Genomic DNA, 19,894 nt, shown 5'->3' on the forward strand with positions numbered 1-19,894 from the left:
GGCTGTAGTGACAATGCATTAGAGAGACTCGTGATGTCAGAGGAGAGAAATGTGAGCACATGGATAATGACTCACTTGCATATAATGAGGTGGACATGTTCTTGCAGTGCCAGGCATGTACTCAGGGCACCAGGCATGTACATACAGCCCCGAACACGTACCTGCGGCCCCAGGCATGTAGCTACTGCCCTGGGCACGTTCTTGCAAAAGCAGGTCCATTCTTGGAGCCCCATGGACACGTTTTTGCGGCGCCAGGCATGTTCTTGCGGCCCAAGGCATGTTCTTGGGGCACCAGGCACGTTCTTGCGGACCCAGACACGTACTTGCTGAGCCAGGCACGTTCTTGCGGCCCGAGTCTTGTTCTTTTGGCTGCAGGTACGTTCTTGCAGTTTGGACACATTCTTTCGGCGCCAGGCAAGTTCCTGCTGCTCCAGGCACATGCTTGCGGCGCCGGACATGTTCTTGCGGCTCCAGGAAGTGCACTCGGCGCCAGGCACGTAGTTACTACTCCGAGCACGTTCTTGCGGTGCCATGCACCTTTATGTGGCCCCAGGCACGTACATAGGGCTCCAGGCACGTACTTGCGGAGCCAGGCACGTTCTTGCATTTCTGGGCACGTTCTTGCAGTTCCATGCACGTTATTGGGTCCCCAGTTACGTTCTTGCAGCGCCAGACACGTTCTTGCAGCTTCGGAAACATTTTTGCGCCTTCGGGAACGTTTTTGCGGCGCCGGACACGAGCTTGCGACGCCAGGTACGTTCTTGCGGCCCCAGGCATCTTCTTGCAGCCCTGTGCACTTTATTCGTCCCCAGTCACGTTCTTGCGGCGCCAGGCACATACTTACGTTCTCGAGCCCGTTTTTGCCGCCCCAGTCACGTACTTACGGCCCCAGGCTCGTTCTTACGGCCCCAGGCTCGTTCTTACGGCCCCAAGCACGTACTTATGGCACCAGGCACGTACATACGGCCCCAGGTACGTACTTGCGGAGCCAGGCATGGTTTTGCGGCCGCAGGCTCGTTCTTTCGGCGGCAGGCAGGTTCTTGCAATTCCATGCACGTTATTGGGACCACAGTCACGTTCTTGCGGCGCCGGACACGTTTTTCCTGCGCAGGGCACGATCTTGCGGCGCCGAGCACGTAATTATTGCCCCGGTTTCGTTGTGGACACAGGCACGTACTTACGGCCCCGGGCATGTACTTGCAGCGCAAGGTACCTTTTTTGTAGTCCCAGGCACGTTCTTGCGGCGCCAGGCACGTTCTTGCAGCCCTGGGAACGTTCTTGCGTCCCCAGTTACGTTCTTGCAGCTCCGGAGACGTTCTTTCGGCTTCGGGAACTTTTTTGCAGCGCCGGGCACGTGCTTGCGGCCCCAGGCACGTTCTTGCGGTTTGAGGCACGTCCTCTGTCACGTTCTTGCGGCGCCGGACACGTTCTTGCGCCTTCGGGAACGTTTTTGCCGAGCCGGACACACTCTTTCGGCGTCGGGCAGGTGCTTGCGACGCCAGGCATGTTCTTGCGACGCCAGGTACGTTCTTGCGGCCCCAGTCATGTTATTCGTCCCCAGCCGGGCACGTAATTATTGCCCCGGTTTCGTTGTGGCCACAGGCACGTACTTACGGCCCGGACATGTACTTGCGGCCCTAGGCGCGTAGTTACTGCCCCGGAATCGTTGTTTCCGCACCAGGCTCGTTCTTGCAGCGCCGGACACGGTCTTGCGGTTTCGGGAACGTTTTTGCCGCGCCGGACACGTTCTTTCGGCACCGGGCACATACTTACCTTCCCGAGCCCGTTTTTGCCGCACCAGTCACGTACTTACGGCCCCAAGCACGTACTTGCAGAGCCAGGCACGTTTTTACGGCCCTAGGCATATTCTTGCGGCGCCAGGCTCATTCTTGCATTTCTGAGTACGTTCTTGCGGTTCGGTGCACGTTATTGGGTCCGCAGTCACGTTTTTTCGGCGCCGGACACATACTTGCGGCTTCGGGAACGTTTTTTCGGTTCCGGGTATGTTCTTTTGGCGCCAGGCACATTCTTGCAGCCCTGTGCACTTTATTCGTCCCCAGTCACGTTCTTGCGGCGCCAGGCACATACTTACGTTCTCGAGCCCGTTTTTGCCGCCCCAGTCACGTACTTACGCCCCCAGGCTCGTTCTTACGGCCCCAAGCACGTACTTATGGCACCAGGCACGTACATACGGCCCCAGGTACGTACTTGCGGAGCCAGGCACGTTCTTGCGGCCGCAGGCTCGTTCTTTCGGCGGTAGGCAGGTTCTTGCAATTCCATGCACGTTATTGGGACCGCAGTCACGTTCTTGCGGCGCCGGACACGTTTTTCTTGCGCATGGCACGATCTTGCGGCGCCGGGCACGTAATTATTGCCCCGGTTTCGTTGTGGACACAGGCACGTACTTACGGCCCCGGGCATGTACTTGCGGCGCAAGGTACCTTTTTTGTAGTCCCAGGCACGTTCTTGCGGCCCTAAGCTCGTTCTTGCGTCCCCAGTTACGTTCTTGCAGCTCCGGAGACGTTCTTGCGCCTTCGGGAACGTTTTTGCCGAGCCGGACACACTCTTTCGGCGTCGGGCAGGTGCTTGCGACGCCAGGCATATTCTTGCGGCCCCAGGCTCATACTTTCGGCGCCAGACACGTTCTTGCATTTCTGAACACGTTCTTGCGGTTCCGTGCACGTTATTGGGTCCGCAGTGACGTTCTTGCGGCGCCTGGCACATACTTACGTACATACGGCCCCGGGCACGTTTTTTCGGCGCCGGACACATACTTGCGGCTTCGGGAACGTTTTTTCGGTTCCGGGCATGTTCTTTTGGCGCCAGGCACGTTCTTGCAGGCCTGGGCACGTTCTTGCGGTTCCAGGCACGTTATTGCCTCCCCAGTTACATTCTTGCAGCACCCGACACGTTCTTGCGGCTTGGGGAACGTTTTTCGGCGCCGGGCACGTTCTTGCGGTTCGAGGCGCGTTATTCGTCCCCAGGCTCGTTCTTGCGGCCCCAAGCACGTACTTATGGCCCCAGGCACGTACATACGGCCCCAGGCACGTACTTGCCGACCCAAACACGTGTTTGCGGCCGCAGGCTCGTTCTTTCGGCGGTAGGCAGGTTCTTGCAATTCCATGCACGTTATTGGGACCGCAGTTACGTTCTTGCGGCGCCGTACACGTTCTAGCGACTTCGGGAACGTTTTTGCGGGGCCGGACACGTTTTTCCTGCGCAGGGCACGATCTTGCGGCGCCGGACACGTTTTTCCTGCGCAGGGCACGATCTTGCGGCGCCGGACACGTTTTTCCTGCGCAGGGCATGATCTTGCGGCGCCGGGCACGTAATTATTGCCCCGGTTTCGTTGTGGACACAGGCACGTACTTACAGTCCCGGGCATGTACTTGCGGCGCAAGGTACCTTTTTTGTAGTCCCAGGCACGTTCTTGCGGCCCTAAGCTCGTTCTTGCGGCGCCAGGCACGTTCTTGCAGCACTGGGAACGTTCTTGCGTCCCCAGTTACGTTCTTGCAGCTCCGGAGACGTTCTTGCGGCCCCAGGCACGTTCTTGCGGTTTGAGGCACGTTATTCGTCTCCTGTCACGTTCTTGCGCCTTCGGGAACGTTTTTGCCGAGCCGGACACACTCTTTCGGCGTCGGGCAGGTGCTTGCGACGCCAGGCATGTTCTTGCGACGCCAGGTACGTTCTTGCGGCCCAAGTCATGTTATTCGTCCCCAGTCACGTTCTTTCGGCGCCGGACACACTCTTTCGGCGCCAGGCACATACTTACGTTCCCGAGCCCGTTTTTGCCGCACCAGTCACGTACTTACGGCCCCAAGCACGTACTTGCGGAGCCAGACACGTTTTTGCGGCCCTAGGCATATTCTTGCGGCCCCAGGCTCATACTTTCGGCGCCAGACACGTTCTTGCATTTCTGAGCACGTTCTTGCGGTTCCGTGCACGTTATTGGGTCCGCAGTCACGTTCTTGCAGCGCCGGACACGTCCTTGCGGCGCCGGGCACATACTTACGTACATACGTCCCCGGGAACGTTTTTTCGGTTCCGGGCATGTTCTTTTGGCGCCAGGCACGTTCTTGCAGGCCTGGGCACGTTCTTGCGGTTCCAGGCACGTTATTGCCTCCCCAGTTACATTCTTGCAGCGCCCGACACGTTCTTGCGGCTTGGGGAACGTTTTTTCAGCGCCGGGCACGTTCTTGCGGCGCCGGGCACGTTCTTGCAGGCCTGGGCACGTTCTTGCCGTTCGAGGCGCGTTATTCGTCCCCAGGCTCGTTCTTGCGGCCCCAAACACGTACTTATGGCCCCATGCACGTACATACGGCCCCAGGCACGTACATAAGGCCCCAGGCACGTACTTGCGGAGCCAAACACGTTTTTGCGGCCGCAGGCTCGTTCCTTCGGCGGTAGGCAGGTTCTTGCAATTCCATGCACGTTATTGGGACCGCAGTTACGTTCTTGCGGCGCCGTACACGTTCTAGCGACTTCGGGAACGTTTTTGCGGGGCCGGACACGTTTTTCCTGCGCAGGGCACGATCTTACGGCGCCGGACACGTTTTTCCGACGCAGGGCACGATCTTGCGGCGCCGGGCACGTAATTATTGCCCCGGTTTCGTTGTGTCCACAGGCACGTACTTACGGCCCGGACATGTACTTGCGGCCCTAGGCGCGTAGTTACTGCCCCGGAATCGTTGTTTCCGCACCAGGCTCGTTCTTGCAGCGCCGGACACGGTCTTGCGGTTTCGGGAACGTTTTTGCCGCGCCGGACACGTTCTTTCGGCACCGGGCACATACTTACCTTCCCGAGCCCGTTTTTGCCGCACCAGTCACGTACTTACGGCCCCAAGCACGTACTTGCAGAGCCAGGCACGTTTTTACGGCCCTAGGCATATTCTTGCGGCGCCAGGCTCATTCTTGCATTTCTGAGTACGTTATTGGGTCCGCAGTGACGTTCTTGCGGCGCCGGACACATCCTTGCGGCGCCGGGCACATACTTACGTACATACGGCCCCGGGCACGTTTTTTCGGCGCCGGACACATACTTGCGGCTTCGGGAACGTTTCTTCGGTTGCGGGCACGTTATTGCCTCCCCAGTTACATTCTTGCAGCGCCCGACACGTTCTTGCGGCTTGGGGAACGTTTTTTCGGCGCCGGGCACCTGCTTGCGGCGCCGGGCACGTGCTTGCGGCGCCGGGCACGTTCTTGCGACGCCGGCCACGTTCTAGCGGCTTCGGGAAATTTTTGCGGCACCGGACACGTTCTTGCGGCCCCATGCACGTACATACGGCCCCATGCACGTACATAAGGCCCCAGGCACGTACGTGCGGAGCCAAACACGTTCTTGCGGCGCCAGGCTCGTTCTTTCGGCACCAGGCACGTTCTTGCAACCCCGGACACGTTCTTGCGGCTTGGGAAACGTTTTTTCGGCGCCGGCCACGTTCTTGCGGTTCGAGGCGCGTTATTCGTCCCCAGTTGCGTTCTTGCGGCGCCGGGCACATACTTACGTTCCCGAGCCCGTTTTTCTCGCCCCAGTCACGTACTTACGGCTCTAGGCTCGTTTTTGTGGCCCCAGGCACGTACATACGGTCTCAGTCACGTACTTGCGGAGCCAGGCACGTTCTTGCGGCCCCAGGCTCGTTATTGCAGCGTCGGACATGTTCTTGCGGGCACATGCTTACGTACATACGGCCCCAGGCACGTTTTTTCGGTGCCGGACACATTCTTGCGGCTTCGGGAACGTTCTTTTGGCGCCAGGCACGTTCTTGCGGCCCCAGGCACATTCTTGCGGTTTGAAGCACGTTATTTGTCCCCAGTCACGTACTTTCGGCCCCAGGCTCGTTCTTGCGGCCCCAAGCACGTACTTATGGCCCCAGGCACGTACATACGGCGCCAGGCACTTGCATGTAGTTCTGGGCACGTTCTTGCGGTTCCATGCACGTTATTGGGTCCGCAGTCACGTTCTTGCAGCGTTGGACACGTTTTGCCGGCGCAGGGCACGATCTTGCGGCGCCGGGCACGTAATTATTGTCCCGGTTTCGTTTTTGTGGCCACAGGCACGTACTTACGGACCCGGGCATGTACTTGCGGCCCCAGGTGCGTAGTTTCTGCCCCGGGATCGTTGCTTCCGCGCCAGGCACGTTATAGCGTCCCCAGTTACGTTCTTGCAGCGCCGGACACGTTCTTGCGGCCTCGGGCACGTGCTTGCGACGCCGGGCACGTTCTTGCATTTCTGGGCACGTCCTTGCGGTTCCATGCACGTTATTGGGTCCGCAGTTACGTTCTTGCGGCGCCGGAAAAATCGTTTCCGGCGCTGTAAGTACGTGCCTGTTGCCACAAAAACGAAACCGGGGCAATAATTACCTGCCCGGCGCCGCAAGAACGTAACTGGGGACGCAATAACATGCCTGGAACCGCAAGAACGTGCCAAGGGAACCGCAACAACGATCCCGGGGCAGTAGCTACTGCCCCGGGATCGTTGTTTCCGCACCAGGCACGTTGTTGCGGCGCCAGGCACCTTTTTGTGGTCACAGACACATTCTTGCGGCCCCAGTTTCGTTCTTTCGGCGCCAGGCACATTCCTGCAGCCCTTGGCACATTCTTGCGGTTCCAGGCGCGTTATTGCGTCCCCAGTTACGTTCTTGCAGCGCCGGACACGTTCTTGCGGCGCCGGGCACGTAATTTTTGCCCCGGTTTCGTTTTTGTGGCCACAGGCACGTACTTACGGCCCCGGGCATGTACTTGCGGTCTCATGCGCGTAGTTACTGCCCGGGCTCGTTGTTTCCGCGCCAGGCACGTTCTTGCGGTTCCAGGCACGTTATAGCGTCCCCAGTTATGTTCTTGCGGCCCCAGGCACTTTATTTGTCCCCAGTCACGTTCTTGCGACGCCGAGCACATACTTTCGTCCCCAAGCCCGTTTTTGCCGCCCCAGTCACGTAGTTACGGTCCCAAGCACGTACTTATGGCCCCTGGCACGTTCTTGCGGCCCCAGGCTCGTTCTTTCGGCGCCAGGCACGTTCTTGCGGTCCCATGTACGTTATTGGGTCCCCAGTCACGTTCTTGCAATGCCGGACACGTTCTCGCGGCGCCGGACACGTGCTTGCGCAGGGCACGATCTTGCGGCGCCGGGCACGTAATTATTGCACGTTCTTGCGGCCCCAGGCTCTTACTTTCGGCGTCAGGCACATTCTTACAGCCCTGGGCACGTTATTGCGTCCCCAGTTACGTTCTTGCGGCGCCGGACACGTGCTTGCGACGCCGGGTACGTTCTTGCGGCCCCAGGCACCTTCTTGCTTTTCGAGGCACGTTCTTGCGGCGCCAGACACGTTCTTGCAGCCATCATCCATGTGGACACATTTCTCTCCTATGACATCATGATTCTCTCTAACACATTGTCTTGCAATTCACACCACTTCAAGTTTCTCTCTTTGGAGCCTTATTACATAAAAGGGAGCCATCATCCATGTGGCCCATGATAGCATGAGGTTGATAAGTGCAGCAGTGATGACAAAACTGACAGTTCTGTAGAAAATATAGTTAAAGGCAGAGGTTTAGAATGTTAAAGGAGAATGAAATAGTAACACATTATTTAGACTAGTTGCACTACTAAGTCTAGTTATAGTCTTTGCTTTTTTCAGTCCAGATTCATTCAGGTGGAAATGCCATATTTTCAACTTAATATAATTGTACCAGTAATATATACTACCTCTCTAGCTCTACTGCATCTCTTTCCTACAAAAATTGAGTTTACATCTTTAAAAATGTTGCTATATTATGTTCTCCCAGGTAAAGATGGTTTCGTATCCAAAGAGACTTCTGATTCCTGGGATGCCACCAGTAATTACAGTTCGTTGTCGCAAAAAACCCCAGAAAATAATGGTTTGTATATTTCATGCATTTTTTTTTTTTTGTTTTTGTTTTTAAATCTTTCAAAGAAAACTCCACTTACTTTCTCACATCACAGTTCATCCTATCATCGAAAAAAAAAAAAAATGACAATTCTATTAATTTTATTTCAGTTGTTAAGAGTTGTTAGTCACACAGAACAGGAATTAGTACGACAAGGCCTCTTGTCTGATACTCTAACAGCTCTGCTAGTTCACTAGCTTTATTTATCATGCAGAAAATATGAAAGGCAGAGTTGAATTTTGATAAATTTGAGCTCATTCTATAAGAAATTGGAACAAATATCTCAAAGTCTTGAGAGTATTAATCACGTTTTAAATGGGTGCAGTATACAAGCACAAACGGAGTACAAGTGCAGACATGACTGCATTGGAAAAAGAGTGATTTGGGATATTAGACAAAACAACAGAAAATTGGTGTGAACGCAAACCAGATAGAAAATGAGAATTACAAGATCTTAAGGGACTTTGCCATAAAAACAACTGACCATACTATTGAAGCACTTGATTAGAGCATTGGGTTCATAGTGAGTTTGATTCCTGGATTGGGTTGTGTGTTGTGTTCTTGAGCAAGTCACTTTATTTCACATTGCTCCAGTTCACTCAGCTGTAGAAATGTGTTGTGGCAATGTCACTGTTGCCAAGCTGTATCGGCCCCCTTTGCCTTTCCCATCAGTGGCATGGAGAGGAGGGGAGGCTGGTATGCCTGGGCTACTGCTCGTCTTCCATAAACAACCTTGCCTGGATTTGTACCTCAAAAGGGAGATACATTTGATGAAACAGCAGACCATCTCATCTTGGGATGTCCTGTGCTGACACCAAATGAATACAAAAATCGCCACAATAGGGTAGGACAGTATTTACATTGGAAAATATGTAAACACTACAAAATGAGCACTTGAAGGTAAAAATGTCACTACCCTCTGGGATTTTCCAGGCTAACTGACCAGACATAATTATTAAAGATAAGGAAGAAAATACTTGTAGATTAATAGAAGTGTTCCCACTGATAAAAAATGTATCTGAAACAGAATTTGACAAATTAAGTAAATATAAGGACCTGGAAATTGAAATACAAAAGATGTGGCATCTTAAAGCGAGAACTGTTCGTGTTATTGTAGGTGCCCTAAGTATGATAAGAAAGGGATGTCAGAAACATCTAGATAAGATCCAAGGAGAACCATGTCTCAGAGAAATCTAAAAGATTTTACTGACAAGTACTTCCCATATCCTTAGAAAAACCCTTTCCATTTAAATGTCTGTGTTGTATTACATGAAGATATTTCGCTACTGTCCCTGCCACTTCCCCTCCCCAAGCTTTCAGTCAAACTGTAACATTTCATATCCTTCACTTGCCCCAGGACACTGGATATGTCTTGGCAAGTGATTGTAACAAACTTACAGATTAAATAGAAGATAAGAATTGTAGATTAAATTAGTTTTACTGAATTATTTTAGTCTCTTAGCATAAGAGTTGCTGAAGGTGTACAAAAGTATGTGCTTAGAGGTCAGTTGTGAATGCATGGAAATAAAAACTTGTGTTCATGACAACAATTTATCAATTTTCTCTCATATAAGATTTAGAAGTATGATTCATAAGATTTCAACTTTAGGTATTTTTTTTTAATTATTTTCTGTATATTTCAAATGACAATATATTTTTTCCTTCTTGTTGCAGACGTTGAAGCACTTCAAAGGGTAAATATTTTTGTTCAGTTCTTTCTCTAAGTTTCAAGTAGTTGTCATTGGAGTGTGTGTGCGTGCATACAGTAATATTTTGCTTAATTATTCCTTCCTTTGTTTCTTTTTTTTTTTTTTATAATTATAAAAATAGAAACATAATAGTTAACAACAAAATAATAATTGCTTTAAAAGTTTAATGACCTGATGTTACTAAGGTGTTCGTTAGTCATATAATTAGTTTGCTTGTTGATGATTTGTGCAGAGACTCTCTTCCTGCTCTGTCTAAAAGCTTTTTATGAATAAATTGAAACACTATGAAAATGCTGAAGCAGATCTAACAGTGGAAACTCCTGATTATTCCTCAAGTCTCAAGATTCAAATATTGTACAGAGTAGAAATGTTACTTCAAATATGTCATCTGTGCAAGATTTATAATTTAAAAAGATTGAGAGAAACAAGGAACTCTTGGCACATTTATAAAGTGAAAGGAAACTCCTGTATCAAGTGGTGAAACCAAAACCAGCAAAGAAATATCAAGTGACATACAAAAATTTAGATATTTTTGGTAGTTTATTATTTATGAATATTTAATCAAATCTTTGGTATGCATACATTTTTCTATTATTGTTCTTTATTTCGTACATTTAAAAACATGTGATCAGAATGTTACAGGCAAGTATTGCAAGATGGAGTCATGAAGCCAAGTCAACTGACAAGAGACCTTGGGGTAAACCAAGAACCAGATAGCTGGATAATATCTTGAGAATCCAACTGAAAAGTCTAATGACAGTTTCTTCTGAGATCGGATCCTATGGAAGAAGTGGCTGAGGACTCTCCCTCCGTGACCCTTCCAAGAACAGTGACGGGAGAAAATGAATAGATGGAGATGTCTGTTATTAGTCACTATGTCTGTTACTTCTTAAAAATTGTCAGAGATCTACAGTGAAATACTTGCAGATTATTAACTAAAAAAAAAGGGGGATAATAGTGTATATAAGATAAAAACTAATTAGAGTACAGATCATAAAAATCTTTATCAAATTTTTAGTACTTTCTTTCCTTTTCTTATGATGAAGATATATAACAAGTGGAGGGGGGGAGGGTTATGGTTGAATGTACATAAAATTATTGAAGAGTGAAATAACAAGGTATTAAGGAGGGCTTAGCAGAGGAGTAACTTTTGTTTGTATGGATTAAAAGGTAATGCTTTTTGTTGTGGTCAAGTGGTTAGAACATTTTTAGTTTTGTCAGGGTTTTCTGTGGCTCCTCCTTTTATCTTCTCAAAAAAATTATAGCCTGTAACAGTAATGTTTGGATTTTCCTATCTATGATTTATTCTAGCTGGACATTAGCTACTGTTAAATGTTTTGGGTGATTATTGATTTGCTTGTATGTTAAGTACATGTTGTATTTCTTCTACATAGCTGTGTAAATTTCTTTCAGCGGCCGATGTCATCCAGCTCAGTTGAAAGTACCACGGATCTTGAGCAGATGAGCACGAAGATTCCTGGCGGTCATCAATTCATGCCTCAGACATTTGAAGATGATGATGATAATTTAAAACTAGAAAAGGAGAAAAAAAAGAAAGGGTTTTCTTCTTTTTTCAGAAAGAAGAAAGACCACAAAGAAGTGAAGAAAGATAAAAATTAATTCATTCCATTGAAGCCTGTGTTCCTAACTGTTCATTCCCCCCATTCATCTGCCAGTAACTGCTGTACAGTTTTATGACTTTCTTTCTCTGCTGGACGTAGAGAAATGTCAAATCTAGATTTATAATTTGAAGCAACACATTCCAAATAAGCCTTATGCAGGATTTTGTTTGTTTTTTTTTTTTTTCTGACAGAATTTTCTAGAATTTCATTCCAAGTTTTCCTCTCTTTCTACATGGCATCAATTAAAGAAAATGTTCTATGACTTAATATTTACTTCACCTCAAATTTCAACCCCTATCAAGAATTTGTTTAACGTCCTCTATTTTTAACCCATAAATTATTTCACACTAGCATTGTTTCTAATTATCAAAAAGGGGTCAGCTAAAAAAAATATCCTTGGAGAAGATTAATCTTAAAACCAAGTTTGGATCCACTGTAGATTTATACCAAAATCCAAGCTCATGTATAATGATGGCCCAAACTCATTTATTTGTTTTATAAGATGAAGAGATTCATCTGGTACTTTTCAAACTGTCTGTCGTTTCATTAATTTTTTTTTTTAATTCTTAAATTTCAAAGGTGCAAGGAAATTTTTTTTTTTTCTAATTTTGTTTTGATGTTTTTGTTTCTCAGATTTTATTAATTGTGTGTGTGTTTTTGTTACTCAAATTTTATTACTTTATAAACACAAAGGCACACACATAAACATTAATATTCATCATCTTGATGTCCCCATGCTTTTCCATGGTTGCATGAGTTGGATGGCAGATTTTCTACAGCAGATGCCCTTTCCTGTATCCACACAAAGAAACAGACATGCTTTTGCCAAATATTGGAAAGGAATGACAGTGCCAGTCATTTACAACTCTCACTATGATGTCAAGTCAAAGGTCAGAGCTACACACACACACACACACATTATTATATGGCTGTGTGGTAAGAAGTTTGCTTCTCAAGTACATGGTTCCGGATTTGGTCTTACTACATAGCACTTTTGGCAGGTGTCTTTCACTGAATCCTTGTAAATGTATTTGATGAATGGAAACTGAAAGAAGCTCATCCTATATGTATGCTTGTATTACTGTCCCCTTGCTTCAACACTGTATGTGAGTTGTAAATGAGTCTCACTGTTATGCAAGCAGTGTTATTCATTTTCAATCTTTCATGAAAACTTATCTGGTCATGGGAAAATATTACCTTATTTGGATATGAGGGTTGGCAACAAGAACGCCATCTGGCGGTAGAAAATCTGCCTCAACAAATTCCGTTGAATCCATAGAAGCAGGGAACCATGGACATTAAATTGAGGATATGTTTTTCTTTGTTTCTTTTTTTTATCAAAACTGAAGCTGAGAGTTTGTCTTACAACTCAAATTTCAGTTTCAATAAAAAAAACATCTACATGTATTAACCCCTCTTCATTCTTCTGACATAATTCTATATATTATAAAATATTGGTTTTTGTGTGTGTGTGTGTGTGTGTGTATAATGTGAAGACAGCGAAACATACAAATATGAAATAACAGGTTCGTTATTAGTGAAAAGTTAAAATTCAAGTGTTTGTAGTTTTCCTACAAAAGCTTGAACTTAATGAAAAGGCTTGTTTGATAATGTTAATAATCTGTTGAATTTATACGTGTGTGTGTGTGTAACAAGGCAGAAAAATCAGGTTTATGAAGGATCCATTGAGTAAATTCAACATAGATTATTAACATTATCAAACAAACCTTTCTCAAAACACTAATTTTCATGAAGTTCAAGCCTTTATTGGAAAACTATAAGCACTTGAATTTCAACTTCTCATAAATAACTACCCCGGTTATTTTGTATTCGTAATAATTGCTTGTTTTCATTCTGGTAAAACACCATGACAGTCAAGACATCTCATGTACTAGGACATCTTTTTTTGGAGTTTTTATAATGCTTCACTGTATAACCTAACTGACAATTTAGTTACTGTCCACAATATGCCAAAACATTTAATAGCATAATATTTACTACAATATTGTTGATCTACTGAAGGAACAAGCCCAGAGCCTTGAACTAAAAACATGCCTTAACTCAGTTATTCAGTTTGTTTGTTTTTGTATTTTGTTTGTTTTCAAGCAGCTGTTCTACTGTTTGTGTAAGATATCAGAGGAACAAAGATTTGATAGAAACTGTAATTTTTCTATAGTAAATAAAATATTAAAATTTGGAATGATATGTGTTGTATTTCATTTAAATGTTTTTAATGAACTATAAAATCTTCAGCTCAACCCTCAGGAAAACCATAGCAGTATGGAAAACAACATTCAACTCCTACTAAAGGTGACGGTAAGGGATAATGAAGGAGATGATGATGATGATAAAAAGAGAGACCTGTATAAATATAATACTGTTGACAGATTTATTATTTTGACTAATTCTGAAATTCCTCCTCTGAAAGTAGCTACTTTGAGTAAGAGAGCAACTCAAGGTCATCGAAGTGACACTAAGGTCCAATTATACGAAGCCCAATATATCCATCATGACCACCCATCTGATAAGGGTCCATCATGACCACAACTGCACAACATGGTGAGCTTATATCAAAATAAAAAGCACATGACCTTGCAGTTAGAATTTTCTTCAGGTTGAGTAGCTCATCTTCCTCAAAAGGTCCCTGAATAAGGTTCGTTCAAGGATGATGAACAAAACACCCATGTTTTCAGATGTAAATTATTCAAACCCCAAAGAATTCTTCGCAATACACAGCTATGATGTCCCCCCCCCCACTACTTCTGCTCGTGATCACAGCTGCACATATCATCAGCCACTAAGGGACATTCTCAACTGGTTAAGGGACAAGCAAATATGTAGTATTGAGCAGAATATTGTAGCCTATCAATGTATATGAGAACACTTCCAATCAGTTAAGATCAGAAGCCACGAGAGCCACTGCCTGGTACTACATCCTTACAGAGTCGATAAATTAAGTACCAGTGAGTACTGGGGTCGATGTAATCACCTATCCCCCTCCCCTCAAATTTCAGGCCATGTACTAGAAAGGATTATTATTATTATTATTACAGATGAATTACTCTGTGTCCTGATATTTGCCAATTTTCTAAGTTACATCATGACTTGTTTCATTATTTTGAAGTTTATTAATAGAGGTTTGTTGGTAATTAGTTGCTACCTGTTTATTTTAAATCATGAATTTTTTTTTTTTTTCTTTTGTAAATCAAGTTAGTTTTTAAAGTATTTTTATCTTTTATTGTCAAGCCAGTATTAAGAGAAAACAAGAAAAGCACTCATGCAAGTCACCCAGTTTATGTAAAAGGTGTCACTGCTTATCTGTGACTTCAGTTATTTACGACACCAACAACTTGCTACATAATTACATTGTGTCATGGTATATAACTTTGCATTTTGTATTTATCACTTGTTGTGGGTTTATAGTTAAGCTCTCCCGTCACAGTTAAAGATTCTCCTAGTATGACTGTTTCACTTTAATGCCATTCAAAAAGTCCTGAATCTCACCATTTTGGTCAACACTTGTTTCCATATACGTCAAACATTATTAACAGAGATGAGCATTAATACAAAAAAAAAACTGATAACGCCTAATTATTGTCTTTTTTTATGAGAATGACATGTCTGACTAATGAACACTAGTAATTCTTTTTTTGGGGAATATGCTCATATTTCATTGTCCATCCATATATATATATATATATATATATATATATATATATATATATCTACTTAATGATTTCTCACTCCTTCAGCAACAACTGTGAAGTATTTGTTTTGCTGAAGAGGTTTAGTAAGAGCAAAACATGTTCAAAGTTGTCTTTTGTACTTGCTTCTCACCATCATTTAATGTTTGTTTTCCCTACTGGTATGGATTGGATAGTTTGATCAGAGCTGGTAAGATGGAAAGCTGCACCAGGTTCCAGTCTGATTTGACTTGGTTTCTGTGGCTGGATCCCCTTCCTAACACCGACCACTTTACAGGGTGCTTGGTGCTTTTTACATGAACCTGCACAAGGGCACGTGCAAGGCAAAAACCCCTTCAGCTGAACATTAACAATTCTGCTGGGGTGGACGGATTTTCTTGAGTATAGCAGGTGCTAGATATCTCGGTCCTTTATCCTCTCCTTTGTGAGGCTCATTCAGAGATTGGCCTTCAGTACTTCATCCCATGTCTTTCTAGGTTTCCTCTCTTCCACTAGTTCCATCCATTTTAAGTAATCAGCACCTTCTTTATGCAGCTGCCTACATCCATACACATTACATAACCAAACCAAGCACAATCTTCTCTCTTGCACACTGCATCTAATTCCTCCTATGTCTAATTTTTCTCTCAATACATTAACACACTGTTATACTTGTACACTTACATGGCACATCCAGTAGAGCATACGAGCTTCATTCCTCTCAAGCCTTTATATGTCCCCTGCATTCAGGGCCCACATCTCACTACCATGTAGCATTTGCTGTTCATATACATGCATCATACAATCTTCCTTTCACTCAAAGAAAGAAAGACCTTTTGTTGCAAACAGAGGTAGAAACTCTCAACATTTTCTCCATCCTATTCTTATTCTAGCAATTACATTTTCCCTATATCCTTCCCTACTACAAATTAGGCCTCATTGACAGCAGAGCCAATGCCCCTCAGGGGCATTTGGGAGAATGTTGGATGAATTCAGTAATATTTTAATAGAAGTTTTTCCTCACTGCATTAATACTTTTAGTGAAATTCTATTAAATTATGTCAGCAGTAAATAAAAATTATCAGTTTCCGTGCGGGTGATGTTTTTAAAGGATTAACTTCAAGTCATTATTACTTAGACTGGATGAACCAATGAAGTCTTTATATCAAGGTCCAAATCCTTTTTCAATCTAAAGAATCCTATTTAACCAAATAAAACAGAAACTATTATTACTTAGAACTGAAGTCATTCTTCCTTTACCGTAAAGATTTTCCCTAAGTTTAAATAACTTGACATCACTTCATGAGGTAGAAACTCTTTTAGCCAACCAGAAACTTTCAGTTTTGGAAAGGTTTTGTTAAGAGGTTAAAGAATTGCTTAACGTACTCTATGCACACTGTAAATTTTTGAGAACATCACCCTTAGAATGCTATCAGACATTATTATGTAAAGGAAAACTGACTGAAAAGTCTCAGGTATTGCAGTTAGTCACTCAGTTGAATAAACATCCATTATGGGCAATAGAAGTTCTCTTATATTGAATAGCAACAAATTGTGCCTTAGCATAAGGTTGCCAGTGGATACATGCCACTGACAAAAGCCAATTAGGCAGTCATGTGCAACCAACCTTCTCACTACTGTCAAACTGTTGAACCCACGTCTGCATCAAAATATGAATGCTTAATGAAGGGCACGTTTCTGTGTGTGTGTGTGTGTGTACATATCTATGATACCCAGTCTACCAGCCACTCCAATTTCTGTCACAATCATTTGCAAGTCAATCTTCCTTCACATTCTTATGGGACATCCTGTTCGATCCCTCTATTATACTCCTACTTGGCACAAAGCCACTTCCCACAGTTCCACTCTCTCTCTTAACTGAGGGGTCTTCATCCCACAAGTTACTTGGCAACCTTGCTGATGTTGGTGCCATGTAAAATGTACTCGTACCCAATCCACACTCTGTAAAGTGATTGGTATTAGGAAGGGAATAGAGCCTGGTGCAGCACTCTGGCTTGCCAGCCCTTGTCAAACCATTCAACGCGCATTCAGTTCCTGACAGTAAGAAACCTAAAGTTTTCCTTACTAATCAAACTTCTACCGTATACAAGATGTTATCGAAGCTGGCAGCACAAGAAACACCTCCAAGAGACATCAATGATCTTACAATAGACCAAATCTCCGACTCCAGTAAGCAACAGTTTGATCCGAAACGATTTGTTGTGTGTGAGAGATTTTGCTTCTGAAGTGCCATGAAGTGCAAAGCAGGTGAGTCGAGTCAAGAATTAGCAACTCCCATTCACCAGGCTGCTGCTACCTGTGATTAAACATCAATCAAGAATCCTCTGGACGAAGCGTTGCGAACACGTTTCATTTTCTCAGTCAACAACGGAACTATGCTAAAAGCACTTTTCAAAATCAACATCGATGAACTTGCATTCAATCGAGCAATTGAAGTCGCTATTGAGACAGAGGATGCGGCTAAAGAAACCATCTACGGTTCTATTCCTATGCAAGTACAAAAGGGGTTAAATGTTCTAAATCTACAGGTAAAAAGATGGCAAATTCTAAGCCAGCCGAAGACAAGTCAAAATGGAGGTGTTACTGCTGTGGGAAAACTTCTCATCTTGCTCCCAATTGCCATTTCAAAAATCCTACTTGTAATTATTGCAAGATTCAAGAACGCTTAGAGTTAGTATGCTGGAAGAAAACACGGTTGCAAAATCCTAGTAATACGATAAGAAGTCTAGAAATTTGTAACCGTTCTACTGTTTCTGATAATTCTTGCAGGGTTCCCCAATTATTTGTTCCAGTCCATATCTTGCCCAAGCTGGTGCACATGGAGCTGGACACTGCGACAGGAAGAAACTTCATTTCAGAAGAATTGGGAAAATTGGAACTTCAGCCAGCAACCTTGCCGTATCAATCGGCTAGCAAACATGCTATTCCGATCATAGGTACTTTCATGGGTCAAACCAGTGGTGAACTCCAGGCTGATAAAACTTGTGCCATCATGTGCCATGTTTCCAAAGTTCAAAATTTGAACTTATTAGGACGAGATGCTATTACGAAGCTAAAGATTTCAATTGACGATCTTCTGTTTTCCAGGGAATCTAACATGGAAGTCATCATCATCATCATCATCATCGTTTAACGTCCGCTTTCCATGCTAGCATGGGTTGGACGATTTGACTGAGGACTGGTGAAACCGGATGGCAACACCAGGCTCCAGTCCGATTTGGCAGAGTTTCTACAGCTGGATGCCCTTCCTAACGCCAACCACTCAGAGAGTGTAGTGGGTGCTTTTACGTGTCACCCGCACGAAAACGGCCATGCTCGAAATGGTGTCTTTTATGTGCCACCCGCACAAGCCAGTCCAGGGGCACTGGCAACGATCTCGCTCGAAAATCCTACAGGAGCCAGTCAGGCGGTACTGGCAACGGCCACGCTCAAAATGGTGCATCTCATGTGCCACCCGCACAAGAACCAGTCCAGGGGCACTGGCAACGATCTTACTTGGCTTGCCGGGTCTTCTCACGCACAGCCCATTTCCAAAGGTCTCGGTCCGTAGTCATCGCCTCGGTGAGGCCCAATGTACGAAGGTCTTGCCTCACCACCTCAGCCCAGGTCTTCCTGGGCCTACCTCTTCCACGGGTTCCCTCAACTGTTAGGGTGTGGCACTTTTTCACGCAGCTATCCTCCTCCATTCTCACCACATGTCCATACCAGCGCAATCGTCTCTCTTGCACGCCACAACTGATGCTTCTAATGTTCAGCTTTTCTCTCAAGATACTTACACTCTGACGGGTATTCACATTGACATTACACATCCAACGGAGCATACTGGCTTCATTCCTTGCGAGCTTACGTATGTCCTCAGCAGTTACAGCCCATGTTTCACTGCCATGTAACATGGTTGTTCGTACGCATGCGTCATACAGTCTGCCTTTTACTCTGAGTGAGAGTCCCTTTGTCGCCAGCAGGGGTAAGAGCTCTCTAAACTTTGCCCAGGCTATTCTTATTCTAGCAGCTACACTTTCAGCGCACCCACCCCCACTACTAACTTGGTCGCCCAGATAGCGGAAGCTATCGACTACCTCTAGTTTTTCACCCTGGAATGAGATAGAAGTTGTTTCCTGTTTGTTTGCAGTCTTTATTGCACCTGAACATCTGCCACAAACAAAAACTAACTTGCTAGTTAACCTGCCTTTGATGTTGCTGCACCTCTTATGTGTCCATAGCTTGCACCGGGTACATCTTATAGAGTTACTACCTACTCCTTTTCTACATACTGAGCAGGGCCATCTACCTGAAGGGGTTTGTGTTTTATCTACCTTCCTACTTATTAGGATTTTGGTTTTAGCTAGGTTGACTCTAAGGCCCTTCAATTCTAGACCTTGCTTCCACACCTGAAACTTCTCCTCTAGTTCTGATAGTGACTCCGCAATTAGGGCAAGGTCATCAGCATAGAGGAGCTCCCAGGGGCAACCTGTCTTGAACTCCTCTGTGATTGCCTGGAGGACTATGGTAAATAATAGGGGGCTGAGGACGGAACCTTGGTGGACCCCTACCTCTACCCGGAATTCATTGCTGTACTCATTTCCAACCCTCACCTTACTGGCAGCATCTCTGTACATGGCTCGCACAGCTCTCACTAACCATTCTTCTATCCCAAGTTTCCTCATTGACCACCAGATAAGGGATCGGGGGACCCTGTCAAAGGCTTTCTCCATGTCAACGAAAGCCAGGTACAGAGGTTTATCCTTAGCTAGGTATTTCTCCTGCAACTGTCTCACTAGAAATAAGGCATCAGTAGTGCTTTTACCTGGCACGAACCCAAACTGCATCTCATCTAAATTGATTCGCTCCCTAATTAGTTGGGCTATGACCCTCTCTGTAACTTTCATAACCTGATCTAACAGCTTGATGCCTCTGTAATTATTTGTATCTAAAGCGTCCCCTTTACCTTTGTAGCAGT

General features: G+C 45.5%; 1 protein-coding gene across 3 annotated transcripts in view; it reads left to right on the plus strand.

Annotated features, from left to right (window-relative positions):
• The window catches only part of LOC106868373 (uncharacterized), a 38,147-nt gene extending 24,714 nt beyond the window's left edge, over positions 1 to 13,433 (plus strand). For all 3 annotated transcript variants that reach the window (XM_089356919.1, XM_089356920.1, XM_089356921.1), the window contains 3 exons: positions 7,780 to 7,872; positions 9,577 to 9,596; positions 11,025 to 13,433. In XM_089356919.1, the coding sequence (XP_089213045.1) occupies positions 7,780 to 7,872; positions 9,577 to 9,596; positions 11,025 to 11,231 (320 nt within the window). In that variant the 3' untranslated portion in view covers positions 11,232 to 13,433. The remainder of the gene's footprint in view (positions 1 to 7,779; positions 7,873 to 9,576; positions 9,597 to 11,024) is intronic.
• Positions 13,434 to 19,894: the final 6,461 nt, after the last annotated feature.

The sequence above is a fragment of the Octopus bimaculoides genome, chromosome 9 (assembly GCF_046866305.1).
Source record: "Octopus bimaculoides isolate indiv1 chromosome 9, ASM4686630v1, whole genome shotgun sequence".
NCBI lineage: Eukaryota > Metazoa > Mollusca > Cephalopoda > Octopoda > Octopodidae > Octopus > Octopus bimaculoides.